Source organism: Haliaeetus albicilla, chromosome 12, assembly GCF_947461875.1.
Source record: "Haliaeetus albicilla chromosome 12, bHalAlb1.1, whole genome shotgun sequence".
NCBI classification, from domain to species: domain Eukaryota; kingdom Metazoa; phylum Chordata; class Aves; order Accipitriformes; family Accipitridae; genus Haliaeetus; species Haliaeetus albicilla.
Window position 1 is genome coordinate 10189169 of NC_091494.1, and position 18881 is coordinate 10208049.

At 39.2% G+C, this 18881-nt stretch overlaps 1 protein-coding gene across 2 annotated transcripts in view; it reads left to right on the plus strand.

The window, feature by feature from the left end:
• Positions 1–16954, plus strand: part of ANXA2 (annexin A2) — a 31088-nt gene extending 14134 nt beyond the window's left edge. For both annotated transcript variants that reach the window (XM_069798008.1, XM_069798007.1), the window contains exons 4-13: positions 4029–4123; positions 7326–7439; positions 10365–10455; positions 11795–11874; positions 12208–12267; positions 12922–13015; positions 13758–13853; positions 14820–14878; positions 15534–15656; positions 16584–16954. In XM_069798008.1, coding sequence (XP_069654109.1) covers positions 4029–4123; positions 7326–7439; positions 10365–10455; positions 11795–11874; positions 12208–12267; positions 12922–13015; positions 13758–13853; positions 14820–14878; positions 15534–15656; positions 16584–16643 — 872 coding nt within the window. In that variant the 3' untranslated portion in view covers positions 16644–16954. The remainder of the gene's footprint in view (positions 1–4028; positions 4124–7325; positions 7440–10364; positions 10456–11794; positions 11875–12207; positions 12268–12921; positions 13016–13757; positions 13854–14819; positions 14879–15533; positions 15657–16583) is intronic.
• The last annotated feature ends 1927 nt before the right edge of the window (positions 16955–18881 follow it).

An 18881-nucleotide genomic window follows, 5' to 3' on the forward strand; every position in this document is an offset into this window, starting at 1 on the left:
TGGTGAGAGTTGATAGTGCCTGAAATCCACCAAACTACATCAGTCACATATTCAGCATATTAACAGTATCAGTAGAGAAATATCTCATTGCAACATGGTTTGGGTTTGGTGAATTCTTGCTAAACAAAATAGCAGAGCTGAAATTATGGTCTTATTTTATCTAAATTTTACCCTTTGACGCCAAGGGAAATAAGACTCTGCAGATCATGAGCTTAGTCAAATAGTCCTAGCACTGTGTTGGTGCCAGATGCATAATGGTGTTGAGGTCTCACAAGGGCTAGTCACATACATGTCCGAATAACAATTTAAGGCCAGCTGCAGTCCCATTTCATTTATTCACGTAGATTGATGATGATTTCTCTAGTACCTAGGTGCTGTTAGGACAGAAATAGTTGCTGGTATTCTGTCTGTCCTGTCTTTTGAAAATGAAATTTAAGAGAACAGACTTACATTCGTTCAGTTCATTTACTGTATGCCAGCTATTGCAAAATGAAAGCATGTCAGCTCTATTCTCATCTCATCCTAGAAAGTTAAGTGACTGTCCATATCATACATTTTGTTCAGAACAATGCTGGTGCTGTTGTTTTGGCCCATGGAAATTCAAGTACAGTGTCCTAAACCAAAAAATGAAAAACTGTAACCAAGCATTTTGGTTATGTTAATTTCCTTTTTTTTTTTTTTTTTTTCCCTGATTGAGCCATAACACTGTGATCTTACCAATGCAACAGATTGCCTCTTCTAGAAGAAAAGTTGTTATTAATCAGAGGGCTTTTTTTTAAGGTTACGCCTCCAGCCCTGCATCAAATACATTTCCATCTGCAAGGATTTTTCTTGTTTTAAAAAAAAAAAAATTGAGCCACACTATCTAATTTTCAGTTGCCCATTGATAGAAATGCACTGATAAAATCTGCCCATCCGGAATGAATTTGGAAATAAATTTTTGTTTCATTACCCTGAAACTTCCAGAGATCTTAGTGAACAGCAAAGAAAAATGTTTGGGCTGCTCTCCTGCTCCACCCCACCTCAGCAGATATGAGTCAGCATCCTGTCCATGCAGCGTGATTCCCAAGTGTGAAGTACAAGCACTTTCCATTAAATGCCAGAGCAATGAGTTAACTTCATATTTCCATCCACAAAGCATACGAATAAGAAACTTGGATGCAGTCATTTGTGGGCTTCGAATCTATCACAATTGTGATAAAACTTGAAAATGTCATTTGCCTTTTTTGAATGCCAAGAATGGTTTAAATGTAGAATTTATTAAAAAGCTTAAGACATTGGCATATGCTGTGGCCCTGCAACAGCTGAAAGGCCCAATGTCTGTGTGTCTGTCTGTGTGTGGCCATTTCTGGACCGGGAGAATTTGTTTTCTTTTATAAAATGGGAACACTTTAAAATGTGCAGGAGTAGATTATGGCTGAAATGTGCAGTCAGCATGTTTTCAAACCAAAATTTGTAACTAAGACATATGATGCTTTCCAGGGCCTTTTGACTTTTGCAGGCCAAGCTTGTGTGAATAAGAGCACTGAGGTGGGTCTGCCTCAGCATGAGCTAAGGTTGTGAGGCTATCAAGTGCAGTATTTCATCATGAAAAATGTGGTGAAGAGACAGAAAGGAATTTTGAATTTGACTCATCATTTTAGATTCTGTAGGGGCTGAAAGGACTTTTGCAACATTCACACTTTATATGATTAATTTTATAATATCTGTTGTGGTCCTTTGTTTCAAGTTGCTGTGAGGTTGCTTTGGGTAATAAGGAAAATAAATTTAGATGGATTATGGCAGGGATCTGAGTCCTGCTAGTAGCTGCTGATCCAGTCCTTACTTTATGTTTTTTATCAAAAAATCATCATTTACGCTGATGTGTGTGCAAATGGGAAAGAAGCTATTCATAATACTTGCAGTAAATGGGGAGACCTGAGTCAAAACTCTGGGCTTGTTCTGACCTCTAGATTAGAGACTCCTAATTGCTTTAAAACCTGGCGTGCAACTCATCGGAAAAAATAACTAGTTATACATTATCTTTCTGTTGCAGAAGAATATGCACTGTATTAGACATGCAATATTTAGAGATAGTTTTGCCTCTTCTAAGCTTCATCCAGTCAGTCTGGAAATAGTCCAAAACAAATGGCTACAAAGCATAGCTATAGGTTAGCCTGATATTTGAGCATAACAATGAGAGCTGTTCTAGCTATCTCCTCTGTCTGTTTATAAGCTATGCTAACTCTTCTGTTTGGAAGACTTTATTATCTGGACGTTACTTCCAGCTGTGCTGTTATTCTCCACCTGTGTATGAATGGCATGTCCAGACAGCTTTGGTTAACCAATAATGTACATGAAATAGGAGCGGACATTTTACACAGGGGCTGAATTCAGCGATACAGACACAAATATGCATTGGAGAATTGGGGAAGGGGACTCAAATTCTTTCACCTGAATCTTTTTACAAAGCATTCCAAGAAAAAGATTGTAATTGTCCTACAAAAACATAGTTGTGTTTGCTATTTTAAACAGAGTAAAAAAATTAAATTCAAAATGAGATTTTACTTGAGCAAGCTAGTGTGTCCTCACCCAGGTGTTTGGAAATTTCAACCATCTACCATTTGATTAAGTACACCTGGGCTGACCTTTTCAGTTCTGTTCAGATACATTCAGTGTCAAAGTGTGCCACACTGTTTTTCTTATTTGTTACTCCAACTTTTTTTCCTCTGGATGCTCTGTATGTTGCTAACAATTCTTTTGTTTTACCTTGTGGCGGGGGGGCTTGCATTTCTAAACATTTTCCTTTGAGTAATGGATACTGGCTTCCTGCAAGGGTGTTTCTATAAGCTGTCAAAGTAAGAGAAAGTATTCAATATAACTTTAATGCTTAGTTAAGGGAATATCAATACAGCTTGTTTGGCTTTTGAGTCGCCAAAACCAAGCTGCAGATGAGAATTGTGATCAGAGGAAGAGCTGTGCCAGTCCAAAGAATGCAAGTTCAGGAGAATTCAGTCTGAAAGCAGCAAGTGAAGTGGGGAAAACGAGAGGGAATCTGAAGTGCAAGTCAGTAGCAGTAGGCAGGAGCAAGTGAAAAAGTGACAAGATGCTGCCTGCATTGGAAAGAACATACAGTAGCAAGTAGCTATATCTAGGAAATAACATCTGGAAATCCCACTTCCTGTACAACGTAAAAGCTTTTTCTCCATACGCATTGACGACCCCTACAGGATCTGATGCTGTGGTGTGCATTAGGTTCTACTGACAGCCAGAGTATCTAACCCTAGATGCATGCTTTGGCTTTTAGTTTATAATAAGTGTCAATGATCTCCTTGCATTCAGCCTTCACTTAAAACGAAACCTTAAGTGATATGTAGTTTACTCACTTAAAAGATGGGTTGGGAGTTTGAGCGTCCAAGTCCTCTAGGCATGCTAGTTAAAACTTAGCATAGATCTTTGAGTGATTATTTCAAAAAAAGTAGCACATACATAATTCTTCCAGTGTCAAAACCCCCTTCTGTCTTCTAAGCCGCTGAGAGAATGAAATATACTGGTTTACTTTCCCATTTTTATGTTTGGACTGATTGTTAAGTGACTATGGGTTAAATAGAAAATATAACTGCTTTATTAAGAAGCCTTAATTGAAACACTACCGAAATGACAGGGCAAGCTTTAGTAAGTACAAGTTCATGTCAGTTTTAAAGCCTATGTTCTAGAGCAATTGTTTGCAGAATGCTGAGTGACTGAACGCAAGTACACAGACACACAAGTGAAGCAGAAAACAGAAGTAGCGAGGCTGATCACAAACTAGACTTCATTGAGGTGTATACATGCCTGTGTATGTAAAGATCTGCATCACATCAAAAATTTGGGCTATAATTGGCTGCCCTTTCTCCAAGGCCAGGACATGATACATACTAACTAATGAGAGCTGTTGGGCTTGGCTCCAGACAGCACATATGCTGTGTTTTGAGTGTCGAAGAACGTACTAATATAAAGAGAACAGTAACAAGAAAGTTTCTTTAACTCTTTGTCTTGTGTCTTTGTAGGTGTGGATGAAGTCACCATCATCAACATCCTGACCAACCGCAGCAACGAACAGAGGCAGGATATTGCTTTTGCCTATCAGAGGAGAACCAAAAAGGTAGCAAAAGATGAAGAAATACCAAGTATTGAATATTTTTCTTGTGGACAGTTAGATTTTTCAGGGCTTGCATGTTTCACAGTTAGCTGGGTGTAAACTGAAGATAAGTATTATTTGCTTTATCTTTTCACTGAAATTGAAGATGCATATACTTTGTCCATGCTATCACATTTTAGGACTTCTAGATTTTTTGAGTATGCACAACTGGGACTGAAATCTGTTGGAGACAGTGGTTTCCTAGCACCTCCAGAAGTCACCATGGGTGACATGTCAGCCAGCCAGCCACAGGATTCCCTGGTGAAACATGCTAAACAATAGTGAAAAGGCATTAATGTGAAATCCCTCAGTTTGAAGGAAAAGATAAAAGGGAGATGCTTTAGGGGATTGGGGGTTTTGTGTTTGTTTGGTTTGTTGGGTTTTTTTTGTTAAGACAACTCAACATAAGGAAAGTATTCTGTTTCTGTTCATAGAGCTAGCTTAAATGAGAAAAGACTGCAGTCAGTTGTGCTACGAATGCTGCGGATGTGGAACAAAGTGATACAATGAGTTGAACTATCACTAGATATTATCCTGTCAGAAGTACCTTAGGTACTGAGCTATTGATGGAGAGAAATCTGTAAAATGTGTGCAGAATTCTGCATAATGAGTCTTGCTATCTGGAAGGCAAGAGCTGTTCTCTTGACTTCGGAAGTTTTGAGAATCTTACCATAATGTAAGTTTTATACCCATGAAAAAGAGGAAACTTGTATAGAATTAGGATTATGATGAATGTATCTCTTTCAGGTTTGCCAGACCCCAAATGGTAGTCCTCCAATAGCAGCTCAGAATGCTCATCTGAAACCAAATGTAAATCTAGAGTTAAATTTTGGAAATTCACCAACTTTTATGCATGGCTGGCTGATATAGGCACATGCAGAAGCATGCCCAAGTTGGATGCATGCATGTGTATGCACACATCTGCACCCTGGCGGTCACACCCTGTGGGCACTGGGAGAATCGTGCATATAAATGGACTCTAGTAGTGAAACGTGTCGCTTAAAGCTTTCTTAAATGTTTTGCATGACCACAAAAATGCACAGTCAAAAAAATCTGCAACTTTTTTCATCTGTTTCTTTCTCACCTTTTTTCCTTGCTGTGACCCAAGAGCAAACTGAATTTATCAAGTTTAACAAGTGCCAAAAAATAAAACAGTTTGTAGAAACAATGGAAATTTGCAGTAGAAACCACTCAGTGAAATAAACAGGTGAATGGCAAGAGAGGAGGAAATGGGATATGAAAAGACATGTAGGTATATCTTCTAAGGACAGTATCTCATGGTTTTTTTGGGCGATGTGTTGTGTTGTAGTAGACTGCTTGTTTTATGTGTTGCAGGATTTCTCAAAAGATCATTATAATTTTAAACAGTTGCAGATCTACCTCTATTCTCATTCCTTTGAGTTGAGCTGTGTCTAATGGAAACTATTGGTAATCTTGAGGAATGGTGTTTGATCTATGCAATCTTTCCCCATCACCAGCATTAATGGAGCTACCAGTGAATACTGGGGGTTCTGCATGTGTGTCTTTGTATGTGTCTGGTCAGTCCTAACTGCCACCAGTAGTCTCTAACTTTGAAATGAACTGCTAATATCCAGATGCTCATTTGGAACACTTAGTAAAACATTTTCTCTTTGCTATTTGTAGATTAATGATATCTATCGGTTATCTGTTTCCTGCTTCTCCCTTAGAGCGCTCCTAGCCATGGCAAAGAATGGCAGAGTGGAGACCCTGCTTTCCTGGCAGGGGGGGGAGAAGACCTTATTTCTCCAGAAGCCTGCTAATATGAGGGCAGGTGCTTGGTTCAGTTTGAGGTGGTTTTTGAAGTTATTTTGGTAAATCCTACTGTAGTGATTTGTATTTTCCTTCAGCCTTCACACCAAAGTGCAAAGATTGCAAAAGCTTCACTCATCTAACTGGAAGTCATGGCATTGTCCTAAAATGTATTATAGAGAAATGCAGTATCTTTGCTGTTTCAGCTGATGTCTGAAGAACCTGTTTTCACACAAATAAATGATGGAACACTGTATCCAAAACAGAGTTATTGTACTAAAATGTTTCAGACTAAAGCAGCTAGATGCCCAAAACCCCCATTCAGCTAGATGTCCAAAACCTGCTTGGTCAGTCCATGCTGTAAGTGCATACAGCATTAGCATATATTAGTGCCCTGGATTAAATGGGTGACTCTGGAAATGAACTAAGTGCCTTGGCTCTTTATCTGGTACAAACTTCTCTGCAATTTTGCTGAGGTCACTTTCTCTACTCCCTTTTCCTCTGCCCCTCAAGCTTACAAATTTTTAGTGTAGAAACCAGCAATTGAAATGCAGCAATTGTCTTCTGAATGCTACAGACTTAACTTCAGTTTAGGGAATACATTGATCTGTGTGAAAGCCAAACTTGATCCCAGGGATGTCAACTTTGTAGCTACGCTACAATGAAGCTGATAATCAGCATTATTCAAGTTGCACCTGAAAACCATAAAAGAGGACATGCCTCTGACTTTATTTGCTACAGATTTGTGTGCATCCTGTGAAGTGAACATACCTGACTGTTTCTTTCTCTAGGATTGACTGACAATTAACAATAGAGACTTTGGCTACACTCTTCTGGTAGTTTCCTTGAAGACAGGGATAATTTTTCTGTGCTCGGGGACAATTTTTTCTCTTCAGCTAGCTGTTTGGGAACTGGTCCTGTACAGTGGAATAACTGTGCAGTCAATTTTCCAATGTCTCAGCTAGTAAAGGGCTGGGATAATAGGAAAAACACAAATAATACAGTGCTACTGGGAAAACTTTGGGAGTATGATGGAGAAGCACTGACCGCAGGGAGTCAAACTCAGATCCATCTGTGCTTATTAGCTCCAACAAGGTGTCAGTGCTTCAAGACTGAAGCAGAGCTGTTCAGATGTGTCTGCACCATGCTTCCCAGTACTTTGTCAGCCACCAGTGGATTTCTTCTTATTTTCAAAGGATGAGAAAAAATTTCTTTGCCCTAATTTCTTTCTTAGGCTTTCAAAAAAGAAAAGCTCTTTATGTTCTGTTTCATTGTCAGTCAATTGTGTAAGAAACACTGTTGCAGGCTTGGAGACTTAAAGCACTACAGGCTGAATTCTCTGGAGATCAGAAGTGAGCTTTAATTTTTTTCTTCCTTCATCCCTCCTTTTTCACAGGAACTTTCTGCAGCTCTCAAGTCTGCTCTGTCAGGTCATTTGGAGGCAGTGATCTTGGGCTTGCTGAAGACACCAGCACAGTATGATGCCTCTGAATTGAAAGCTGCCATGAAGGTAAATGAGCTTTGAAATTTAAGTATGTTAGTCTGATGTTGCTGTCTCAGGAATGAGTATGGACTTCATATCCAAGGGCACAGTTTTCAAACATGTCCACTGATTATTATTTTTATTTAGTACTACAGTTTAAGTATCCAGCTGCAAGGCATCCAAAATGAGAGAAATTCTGGAATCATGTGATTTTTAAACTGATAATTAAATCCTCTCTTTAAGGAAATATATAATTTTTGTCAGGTCAGGAATAACTGAAGGCTTCTCTGGCTGGTTGCTGCTTTGCTGACTGCTCTTAAAAACAATATACAGGTTCATAGTAGAAAAAAACATTAAGAGAGCAGCTGTTAGCTGGAGCTATTAAATCCTCTGCTAGCATTTATAGGCTTAAACAGTAGTTTCCAGTTACTGGGTTGTATTACTGATCTTGAAAGAACATCCTGTACCAGACCTGCCTCTGTGTAGAACACGAGGAGGAGGAGGATGGGGCATCAAAAGCAGTCTTTGGAGAAAAAGTGCAGCAGTGAGTAACTGTGTTCAGTCCCCTACAATCACAGGCAAGTGTGGAATAGGTTGCTGGTTTAGAAATACCCGCTGTGTAGGCCACTGAAACAAGACTTTGAGAGGTGCTCATGCCAGTGCATTCACCTTTCTAAGCAAATGAATGTCTGGGAATTTGTATTTATAATTATCACTTCAATTCTGAACGTTCTTGATCAGGTTAATTTTTTTTAAATAATTAAAAAACAAGTATTAAAATATGTCTGTTGAAATTCAGAACAAGACAAAAAAACAATTAATTAATTTATCCAGACTATGAAAAAGGAGTTAAAAAACAAACAAGCAAACAAAACCACCCCCTCCACCACCCCAACCCACCAAAAAAACCCAACTCAACCCCCCAAAAAACAACCCAGTATGGAGATGGTAACTCTTCAATTATGGGCCAAATCCCTTCTTTGAGTAATCACATGCTGCCCTCTTCTGGTTTAAGTAGAGGCTAGCCATAATTTACTGTGAATCAGATCAGTTTGGTTTTGGTTTTTTTTGTTGGGTTGGTTTGTTTTTTTCAATGTCTTACATCTGTTATATTATATTTAGGATGACCATATGTTTATATAGCATTTATGCTGTATTTACAGCCGGAAGACCAAGCCATTACCTCAGAGTAGCCACAAATGTAGAATATTCTATTCTCTCCATAGGTCAGCTGTTCTCAGCTCCCAAGCGCTTAGTCTAATCTGAATTTGCCTGAGCTTAAGTTTGACTTGATACATACAGCATAATAAACTATGATATGGGAATCGAAGTTGGGTAAAGCAAAGTTCTCACTGAAGAGTTAATTATTTTTCTGGTACACAATCTTACAAAATACTTTAAAAATATTTAGAAAATCTTAAATTTTGTTAGCCTTTATTTCTTCTCCAGATACCTATTAGAACCACTCTGTGGAAAGCTATCCTCTTTTTTTTTTTTTTTTTTTTCTCCTTCCCTTCAGTAGAGACACTTTTTCCAAGAGGGTAGTTTTCCACATAATTACCCCCATTTTCCCAGCAGACTCCTCTTGCAGTCCTGTGGAAGCCATGCCCATTTTTGCCACATACAAAATGACGTTCTGTTACAGATGGGCTTAACAAACAGCATCCTAACAGGAGGCATAAGAGTGTTTTTTCTGTGTGCTGGTGATGCTGGAAGATGAGGGTAATGAGATTAGCATGAACATAATTCATTAGTAAGTAAGTAACAAAACAGAATGAAAAAATCACCGGTGGAGTCTATTTTTTAAAAAGTTTCTTTTCAAAATATTGAGGCATCTGGCTGCCAAATGGCTTTACCAGCTACTAACCCAGACATCCTCAGTGGTCACTGGAGAGAAGCATCTTGAGCTCATCCAAGTTAATCTTCTGTTCTGACTCTGTCCTTCAGAGTTTTCTGTCTTTCTCCAGGAGCAAGAATATTGCAGTGTTGTTGGCAATTTTTAATTATTTTTTTTTAATTTGGCTGTTTAGCTATATAAAATAATTGAACAAGGTTTAGAGCACATTGATCAAGCCACATTATTTTGGAGTATCTGAGTTACTATAAGGCTTAATTGATAGCTGATACATTTTGATGTGGTTTGTAATTTTGTTACAGTGATAATACCTATATTACTTTTTAAACAGTAGTAATGCAGCTTAGTTCAAAGTACTGATTCTTCATTGACCTTGATCACAAAAGTAGCTTTGAAATATTATTTAAGACCTCTCAATTCATTCAGCTTGTTCAAAAAAATTTAAAATCTAAATATTTAGTTCATCTTACTAAATACATTTTAATTTCTTAATATAGCCAATAGTAATATTGTTTCATCTGTATTTGTGCATTGTGAAGTACATGGAAAATATGGACAATTCAAGAGGGGCTATTTATTAGCTAGAAGTTCAGAAAATGCTTAAATCTTTGCTCAGTTGGAGACAAGGCCAAGGCTAATGATGGTGTCATCCTTGGCTTTGCATTTATAGTGGAGGAGTTGTATGGCTGGAGGTGGGGAAGACAAGCAGGAAAGAACAAGTTGATTGCTGCCCATCTGCATGCTAAGAATCAGATTTTCTTCATGTGCTCTTAATGGACAGAAAACAATCACACATGGAGCATGATAAGTTGATCTCATCCAGTTACGCTGTGGGGAGGCCACTGAGTGTTACAGACACTCGCAGCAAATGCACATTGCCCAGAGATGGTATCTACAGGATCTCAAAACTATTGGAGTAGTATTTGGCAGCTAAAAATGTTCCACTGGGGTTTCTCAGGTGCAGTTAGCAAAAAATATCCCTGAATCATTGTGAAACTGTTAGAGTGGGAGAAAGAAGATGTCTGTAAAATATTTTTAAACCATTCAAGCATGCCTGTTCATTTCTAGCACCTAACTGAATCATACATGTGTTGCAGGGTCTGGGAACCGATGAAGACACACTCATTGAAATCATCTGCTCACGAACAAATCAGGAGCTTAGTGAAATTAACAGAGTCTACAGAGAAAGTAAGTTTACTTTGAGAGTTTCAATGTACTATGTTTTTACACTAAGTTAGCTGGATTAGTTTCCCTCAGTGTGAATTTGATTATTAGAGTTGCTTATACAACATCTGCTTTGATTCTCTGGCAGTTGAACATAAGATAGTATTTTGTACTGGTGTCCTTGATGTTTGTGTGTGTTTATATAGTTTCATCTTGTTGCTTGGTAGCAAACAAATTGGAGAAGATTTATACTCATGTAAGTTCTGTCTAAATGAGTTTTTTTTGTAAGCTACATGCATTCTGTCCATAGTGACAGAATTAATTATGTTAGATTTATGGATTCTAGGATCAATTATGTAATAAGTAGGTGACTCAAGCATGCTTATAAGTTTATTTGCTAGACTTGCCAGAAAAGACATGAAATAAAAGCATGTATTCTGTTTTTCAGCTTTTCTAAGCATGTTATCTGATTGAAGCTATAATTCTTAGTTGATTATAAGTAGATATAAGAGTGATCTAAGATCCATCCTCAAAAAAAATTACTTTTCATTTAATATACCTTATATTTTTATATTAGCCATTCAGGTTGGGTTTATTGCAATTCAGTAGCGCATCTGTCCAGTGCCTGTTTCCCTGAGCTTCAGAGTTGAGTTTCACCACAAATAGACTGAAATGTAGAAAACTGCTGTGTGCTAATGCTTAACAGTTGTCGAGCAGTTCTGTTAAGGTCTGGCTAATTCAAAAAAGACAAGCAAAACCAATGTAGTCTTAATGGCCAGTATTGAAAAAAAATAATATGTCTCAGCAAAGAGAATGTTGCTGCTGTAGATTAGGTTGCTGTTGAAGAGAGAATGTGATTTTGTAGTAATATAGAGTATGACCGCTTGGAAAGCAATGAAAATGTTTAGACACCAGACCAGAATCACACACAGCATTCCTTTGATTTATCATAACAGCTTTTGTCTTTTACATTAAACTTGTAATTGCATTTATCCAGTCATAAATCCACCAGTGGAGGCAGCCTAAATGCTATGTTTATCAAACAAGCAAACATTCATTGGTAGCTAAGAATGATCTAATAGGATATTGAGCTTAAAAAAAAAAATTCCCTTCCTTTTAATAGTCTCAGGCTTTCCTGTTATCTTTCCATGACAGACTTTCATTGCTTGAGAACTCTCATGACTAGCTGGTAGCAACATTGTTTTTGTTGTATGCAAGCATGCATTTGTTTTCATTGTCTTCCACATGTGACTTAGATTGTAGCTGTTTGTTTGTGCGTATAAAACACAGTAATTAGCAGCTGGTTTTCCTGTAAAGGAGTATTTGTAGGACAACATTTACTTGAGAATTTTTTGTTTTCTAGTGTACAAGACAGAGCTGGAAAAGGACATTATATCGGACACATCTGGTGACTTCCGCAAGCTAATGGTTGCCCTGGCAAAGGTAGGTCTGTTCATATTGTTCCACTTTTCCTAAAATGCTTACCCTTTGGTAACCGACTGATGGCTGCCAGTAAAACAATTGGATTTCTGATTCACTTTTAAATTTCCTTATATATTCACTCTCTTTTGGGGGGAAAAAATATTCAAATGTTGAAAGGCAAAGTATTTTGACAGAAATGCAGCATTCATAGCAGCAGCTTCGTAATGGGGTGGAGCATACTGTTACTCATTTAGCAAATTCAGATTAAAAAAATCAAAGAGAAAAGAATATGCCTATAGCAAACTGCTTACTGTCTGTTAAACCTCTTCTAAATACTGCTATCCTTGTTTGAAGGGCAAAAGGTGTGAAGATACCTCTGTGATTGATTATGAGCTGATTGACCAAGATGCTAGGGTAAGTGCTGGTAATGACCATTAAATGTCTTAAGCTGATCAAGCTTTTGGGGATATTGAAAGTACAAATATTATGGGAATGAGAAGCATTTATGAAAGTAGGTGTGTATATTTCAGATTGTCTTGCACAGTAATATTTGCATGCTGTCAAGGTATCTGCCGCTTAAGATCCTGATACCTTCAGTTATCAGTTTTCACAGGCTACTTACCCACAAGTATCTATACAGAAACTCTCTGGTATTTCCCTTAGGCATATTGAGAAAGAGAGCCTGTAACGAAAGGAAACACATAACATTGTGAAGACTGGCTGCAACCAAGTAATTGTGTAAGATTGAGAGAAGTATCATTGAACTTAGTGGCTGCTAATGCTTGTTTATTACATCTGTATGTCAAGAGCAGCTCTGCTGAGGTAAACAGAGCTAAATACAGAGTAAAACCTGTAGATAGAGGTAAATACAAAGTAATTAGTCTTAGTTTCAGTTTAGATCCATAGATCTTGTCCTGGTGGTCTGCCCAATCATGTGTCCTTTTGTGTTTCTCCCACTGACACAGTTCCAGTAGGGCTTGTTTTCTAGTATATATAATAGTATACATTTGTGATGGCTCCTTGTGTAACTCCTGATTTTCATGATTTTGCTTTTCATTCCAACCGCAGGAGCTCTATGATGCTGGTGTGAAGAGAAAGGGAACTGATGTCCCCAAATGGATCAACATTATGACTGAGAGAAGTGTCCCCCACCTGCAGAAAGGTACTATTCGAGAGACAGATTTATTTTTTTCCTGTAAGAGAAAGTTATACCAAAGTGGTAACTATTTTGTCCCAGATATGATTGAAATGAGTGTGTAAAGCACTCATAAAACATAGGAGATCTCATAAATCTTAATTCATGTCCAAGCTGTTAATTTTTTCAAAAAATATAATTATTTCTGTGGATGTGTTAATCTCACAGTTAGAATGTATGTAAAGAGCTCTTTTTTACACAGGTGTAACAGTGCTCAATTATATGTCACATACACCAGGAACAAAATGTTACAAATCTAGAAAACATGACTGCAGGAGACCTTGAGAAGTCCTTTAGCTTTTCCCTCTGTCTTAGGGAAGCTTAGCTATATCATGTGTTTAAATCTGACAGTGAAGACTCTCAAAAGCAGCTCTGACATTGCTGTAAGAAGCACATGGGAAAGCCATTTGAAGGCTTTTCTTTTCAGGGCCTAAATCACTGTTGTTTCAAAAAATACTAGTACAGAATTGATACGGTATTTTTTCCAGATTATGGAGGTGTTCAAGTAAAACAAAAAGGTCATAGCATGGGAACTTCGCTATCAGCTGACAAACTTAGGCTATACTTTGATATAGTTCTCAGAAGCACTTGGACAGATATTTTTTTAATCATGTGTCTCTGCATTGCTGTCTATGTTTTTGATCTAGGTGGTTACTTTTACCAGTTCTTGGTCTGGTTTTGATTTTACCTGATTTCTTTCTTGTGATAGTGTTTGATAGGTACAAGAGCTACAGCCCATATGATATGTTGGAAAGCATCAAGAAGGAGGTTAAGGGAGATCTGGAGAATGCCTTCCTTAATCTTGGTGAGTTACCCTGAAGTAAAGACTATCTTTAGATAGGATCTTTTCAGTGTTCTTGCAGTGTATCATGATAAGGATAGAGCCCAGCTTCCTCTGTGTTGCTGGATGAGAACTAAACTGGACGTGCTGGTATTATTGGATCCATCACAGTATTTTAGGATATTACAGGTATTGAGAAGTAGCATATTTTTGCCCTCTGCAAAATACAAACCTTGCTTTCCAGTTGAAAATAAGAATGCATGTGTTTTGTGATCTGTTGATAGTTCCACTTTTGTTTGATGTAGAGTCTTAAAGTTTGTTTCTCCAAACAAACAAAAAGGTTGGAACACATTAAGTGTTCGATGCGGACATAGGCTGGAGAGAGAACTCTGTGTGTGTGAGAGAAGATGAGCGGTGGAGGATGCTAGAGGCTAATAAAAGAGCTGATTTGGCACTGAATTCTCTGAAATGGGGAGATAAGGTGTAAGGTTGGTATTATGGCATGAGATGAAGATGACAAGGATGTCACCAAGTTTCAAAGGAAATTCTTTAAGAGGAAAATCTATTTCAGACTAAGGCTGAATTGAGAGCTCTGTAATGCAAATGGAGAATAAACAGAGCTCAGCCTTGAAAGGGAGACTTCTCATGGATTAGCATACAATGAGTGTTTTCAGAAAAGAGGTTGCTTTATAGAAGTGGAAGAATGAATTGTGGCATATGTGGAGGAGGGCTAGCATTCTGGAACAAGACTAGCAATGGAGGGAAATACTTTCTCAGATTGTAAGGATTTGTGGTTCAATCACAAGCTTAGCCAAACAACTTCTAAGTAACAACTCAGGTAAAAATAATTTCTCTATGTCCCCTTTTCGAGAAACTTTTGCTGAAAACCTTATTTTGACTACTTATCATGTCTTCAAAATGGCTCCAAGATTGTGTGTTCTGCTTTTCCATGCATAGGCAGGATGTTTAACTATTCTTATCTCTTTCCAGTCCAGTGCATTCAGAACAAGCAGCTGTATTTTGCCGACAGACTGTATGATTCCATGAAGGTAGGGAAGACTGTTCTTTCTTTCTACTAATTTTTTTCTTGCCATTGTTTCATCAGATATTGATTCCTTAGGCACTTGTATTCATATGATGACTGGCATGATGAATAAATTAACAATGACTTAGTATTGTTCAAAAGCATTCTTTAACAGTTACAAGCCTAGACCATCTATTCAGATGCATCTGGTATAGGGAAAATCATAATAATGATCTTTATTAGATCAGTTGATTATAATTAGCAAAGTTAGACACATCTTCTGCAGGTAACCAAGAGCTGATAGCAGAAAAAGCTGCTTATTAACATGCCAAAATAAGACACTAAATTTGCCTCAAAACATTTTCTCAAGAAAAGGGATGAAAGAGAAAGACCTGGTGAGAGGCATTAGGCAATACCAGGAAGATGTCCTGGTGAACCAGAACTGCTGCTTACAGTCTAAGTAGCTAGTGACTGGAAGTTGGTCAAACACTGCTGATGAGAAGGGTATGTTGATGCTCAAATTCCTGGATCATAATAATGACCTTAGTTAGAAGATTTAATTCATCGTGTCTTTTATTGCTACATCTCAGTTGCCTGTAGTCTGCTGTCTTACAGTCAGGTATGGTGGCCTTTTATGCGTTTCAGCTACTACAGTTCTAAATGTGTTTCTGCTTTTGTAGGGCAAGGGAACCCGTGACAAGGTTCTGATCAGGATTATGGTCTCCCGCTGTGAGGTTGACATGCTGAAAATTAAGAGTGAATTCAAGAGGAAATATGGAAAATCCCTCTATTATTTCATCCAGGTACGTTTTTCAGCTTTCTTTTCATATCAATTGTATGGACCTTTGCAGCAGTCTTCATTGGATTAATCGTACCATTAGAATTCATGGGAGGTGTTTTAGAGGCTGCAGTGAGAATAATACATTATTATCCATATGCTATTAAAAAACCCCAGCTTTAACTTTGCAGTCTACAGCTAGTACAACTCCTGGCAGCCACCTGAGGGTATATGTAGGCTTTGTGCAATCAGCTGATGTGTTATGAAGAAAAATTCTGTTCGCCTGTCCCTATCCTCATACCAAAAGAAAAGAAAAAACAGAACTGCTCTGTGATTGCTGAGTGAAAATAGAGCCTCTAAATTGCTGCTCCCCTTCGTTTCAGTGCTCAAGGAGTAGGCTTTTCAGCTTGAGTGATTTTTGTCCATTTCTGTGATTGGGCAGGAGCTATAGGTCCTAGGTTTTATTTAACTTGGGGCATAAGTAAAGAGCTTGTGCACCTGTTTAAAAACTAGTCTTCTACCCACCCTCACAACAACATATGATACATTATTCCTTGTGTAGATGAAGTTGAGTCAAAATCTTAAGCCAGAATCTTTTCCTGAAGATGCCAATTTTAGGTTATATGCAAATTTTCAAAATAGTGAACTTCATGTATGATTTTTGCGGTGATCAGAAGGAACAGAATCGAGTCCTTCAGCTTTCCTTTGTTGAGTTACTTTTTCATAACAAAATTTCTCTCCCTTCTTGGCCTTGCATTTGTATTGCAAGAATGATAAATAATTTCAATTCACACATAAGTAAAACTCAGTCTAGATAGTCTCCTCCAGGCTGACAAGGCTTCAACTACAAAACATAGTCTGTCCCACAGCTTTAGAATATAATGCATATACTTTCATATTTTGTGACTGTTTCCTCATATGTGTTTTGTATTTTTCTTCCCTTGCTTTACAGCAAGACACAAAAGGGGATTATCAGAGGGCGCTGCTGAACCTGTGTGGTGGAGAGGACTGAAAGCTGTGAGGGAAGAAACCCAAATCCAGAGACATGCCTTTTTTGCTCTTCGTTTTATTGTAATCCTAGAAAAGATTGACTTGCCTAGCTAACCTTGATTTGCCTTTATATCTGCAAGAGCACTGATGTAGTATGCTTTCTGGTGCTGTGTGTGCTTCTCTCAGCAGCAGCGCTCTGCTTGGCTCTGCCAAAGATCCTAACAGTGCATAGCCAGGGAAACTAACCTTCCAAAGATAAATGAGGTTACAAGTGCTTGTGAGAGACTCTGCCTCTCTGTGTGATGTTTCTAATAAAACATAAATAAAACTGAAGTCTTTCAGACCTTTAATTTGAAAACCGCGTGAACATTTGATATATATTTAGCCTTCGCCATCCATGTTCTGTGTTGGTTTTTTCCTCCCAGGGTTCGCTGCTTGTGGCTGAAACCTTATCTTCCTCCCTCGAAGCCCTTCCCCTGTTTAGTGATTCAATTTCTTAACAGAAGCAAGCCCATTTTCTTGATTTTTTTTTTTTCCTTTTTTCTCCCCAAATAAGTGACATTAAAACCTGAGCCCCACCTTTCCCTGCCTGTGTGCGAGGGGTGAACGCTTTTGAATCCCTCTTAAACGTTTTCTGTGCCTGCGTGCGAGGGGCGAATAGTTGTGAATCCCTCTTAAACATTTAAAACAGCGTGTCCGTCTGTAACAGAAGCATTTCCTTCAGAAGTCCCGCAGCTGGGGCACGCTGCGGTAGATGTGTCGGACCAGGCCGCGAAGCAGGGAGGAACGAAGTGGGTGCTGCTTATTTTCGTGAGGAGGGAGTTTCCCGCCTTTCCTCTTCCCGCCCTCCCCGCTCCCCTGAGAGCGGTTTGGGCGCGGAGGCAGGGGCTATCTTTGCTCCCTGCCTGGCGGACAGCAGGGGCCGGAGCTGCGGGCCAGAGCCCCAGGCCGGGCCGGGCCGGGCCGTCCCCAGCCGCGGCGGTCGGCGGCTGCCGAAGGAGCGGAGGTGGGGCTGCGGTGCCCTCCGGAAGGCGCTGGTCCCCCTCCGGAAGGCGCTGGTCCCCCGCCGCGGCGCTTCAGTCACCCTCTGCGGCGTCTTGGGAACGGTGCGGGCTGGTGTCCGGCTGAGGGGGACTTCGGACCGCCCACAAAACAGCGAGGAGCCGCTAACGGGCGTTGCAGGCCCTCGCCGTGCCCCCTGCGCTTGTGCTGGGCAGCCGGGGCTCCTGTCTTCCTCCGTGTGGTGACAGGTATTCCAGACTTTAGTTGTAGCCACGGTGAAGTAAGCTCACCTGGTAGCATGCACTTGTCTTACTGTAACATCTCCTACTGCTGTATGAAAGTCATATCCAAATGTTAGGAAAAAGGTGTAAAGAGCCGAGCTTTCTCTATAGCTGTGCGCGTTGCCTTGGGGCCCTCAAGTGCGAAGACTGAGGGGAGCAGCCATCTTGCTGCAAGCGCCAAACCTGAGAGCTCTTTGGGCGCTTGTGTATCCACACGCTGCCTAGCACAGAGGCCTTGGCTTGGGTACAACTGTAATCTAAATGTGAAATAATTGTCATAAGAGAAAATAATTTCTTCCTTTCCCAGCCGTTGTTCCTTTGGAAATAAAAAACTGCCTGCAAGTATCAGGTGTTTCCCTCAGGCATTACCTGGTTTGTAGCCCCATTTCAAAGGCTGATATACTTCTTGGAGATAATTTTGAGACTTTTTGAATCGACCTTTCAAAAAAGACATGAGAAGCACACAGTAGCCTGTTTCATGCTGCTATTAAAAGGGTGAGAGATCTTGCTGAAATATTACTGACTTTACACCACAAGGAATACTTGGTGTAAAAACACTGCAGTTGATAAAGTATCGGTAACTTAAATGCACAAATCATACTATTTTTCAGGAGCAGCTCCAATTTAATGCCTGATGGAGCAGTGTCATTCACACCTGTTTACAAAATGCCTCTCTGTCTAGATTTGTACATTTAAAAACTATTGCTGAGATAGCAAATCACTCTTTGAGTCTAATTAGGTAAGTCATCTCTATAAACTTTGCTTGCTCAAATGTGGCCCTATAAAAGAAATCAAATGGCAGGCATTTTTCCAGTCAGTGGAATGAACAACTAGGATTTGATGGCTAGCATGCTCTGTCTCACTGCTACAGGATGTTCAAAATTGCAGGCAGTCTTTCTTTGGGAGCAACGCAGTGTTAAATAAACCGGCATGATTTCAAAGGCCAGGACCATTTTCACTGACTGTAGACTAGAAAG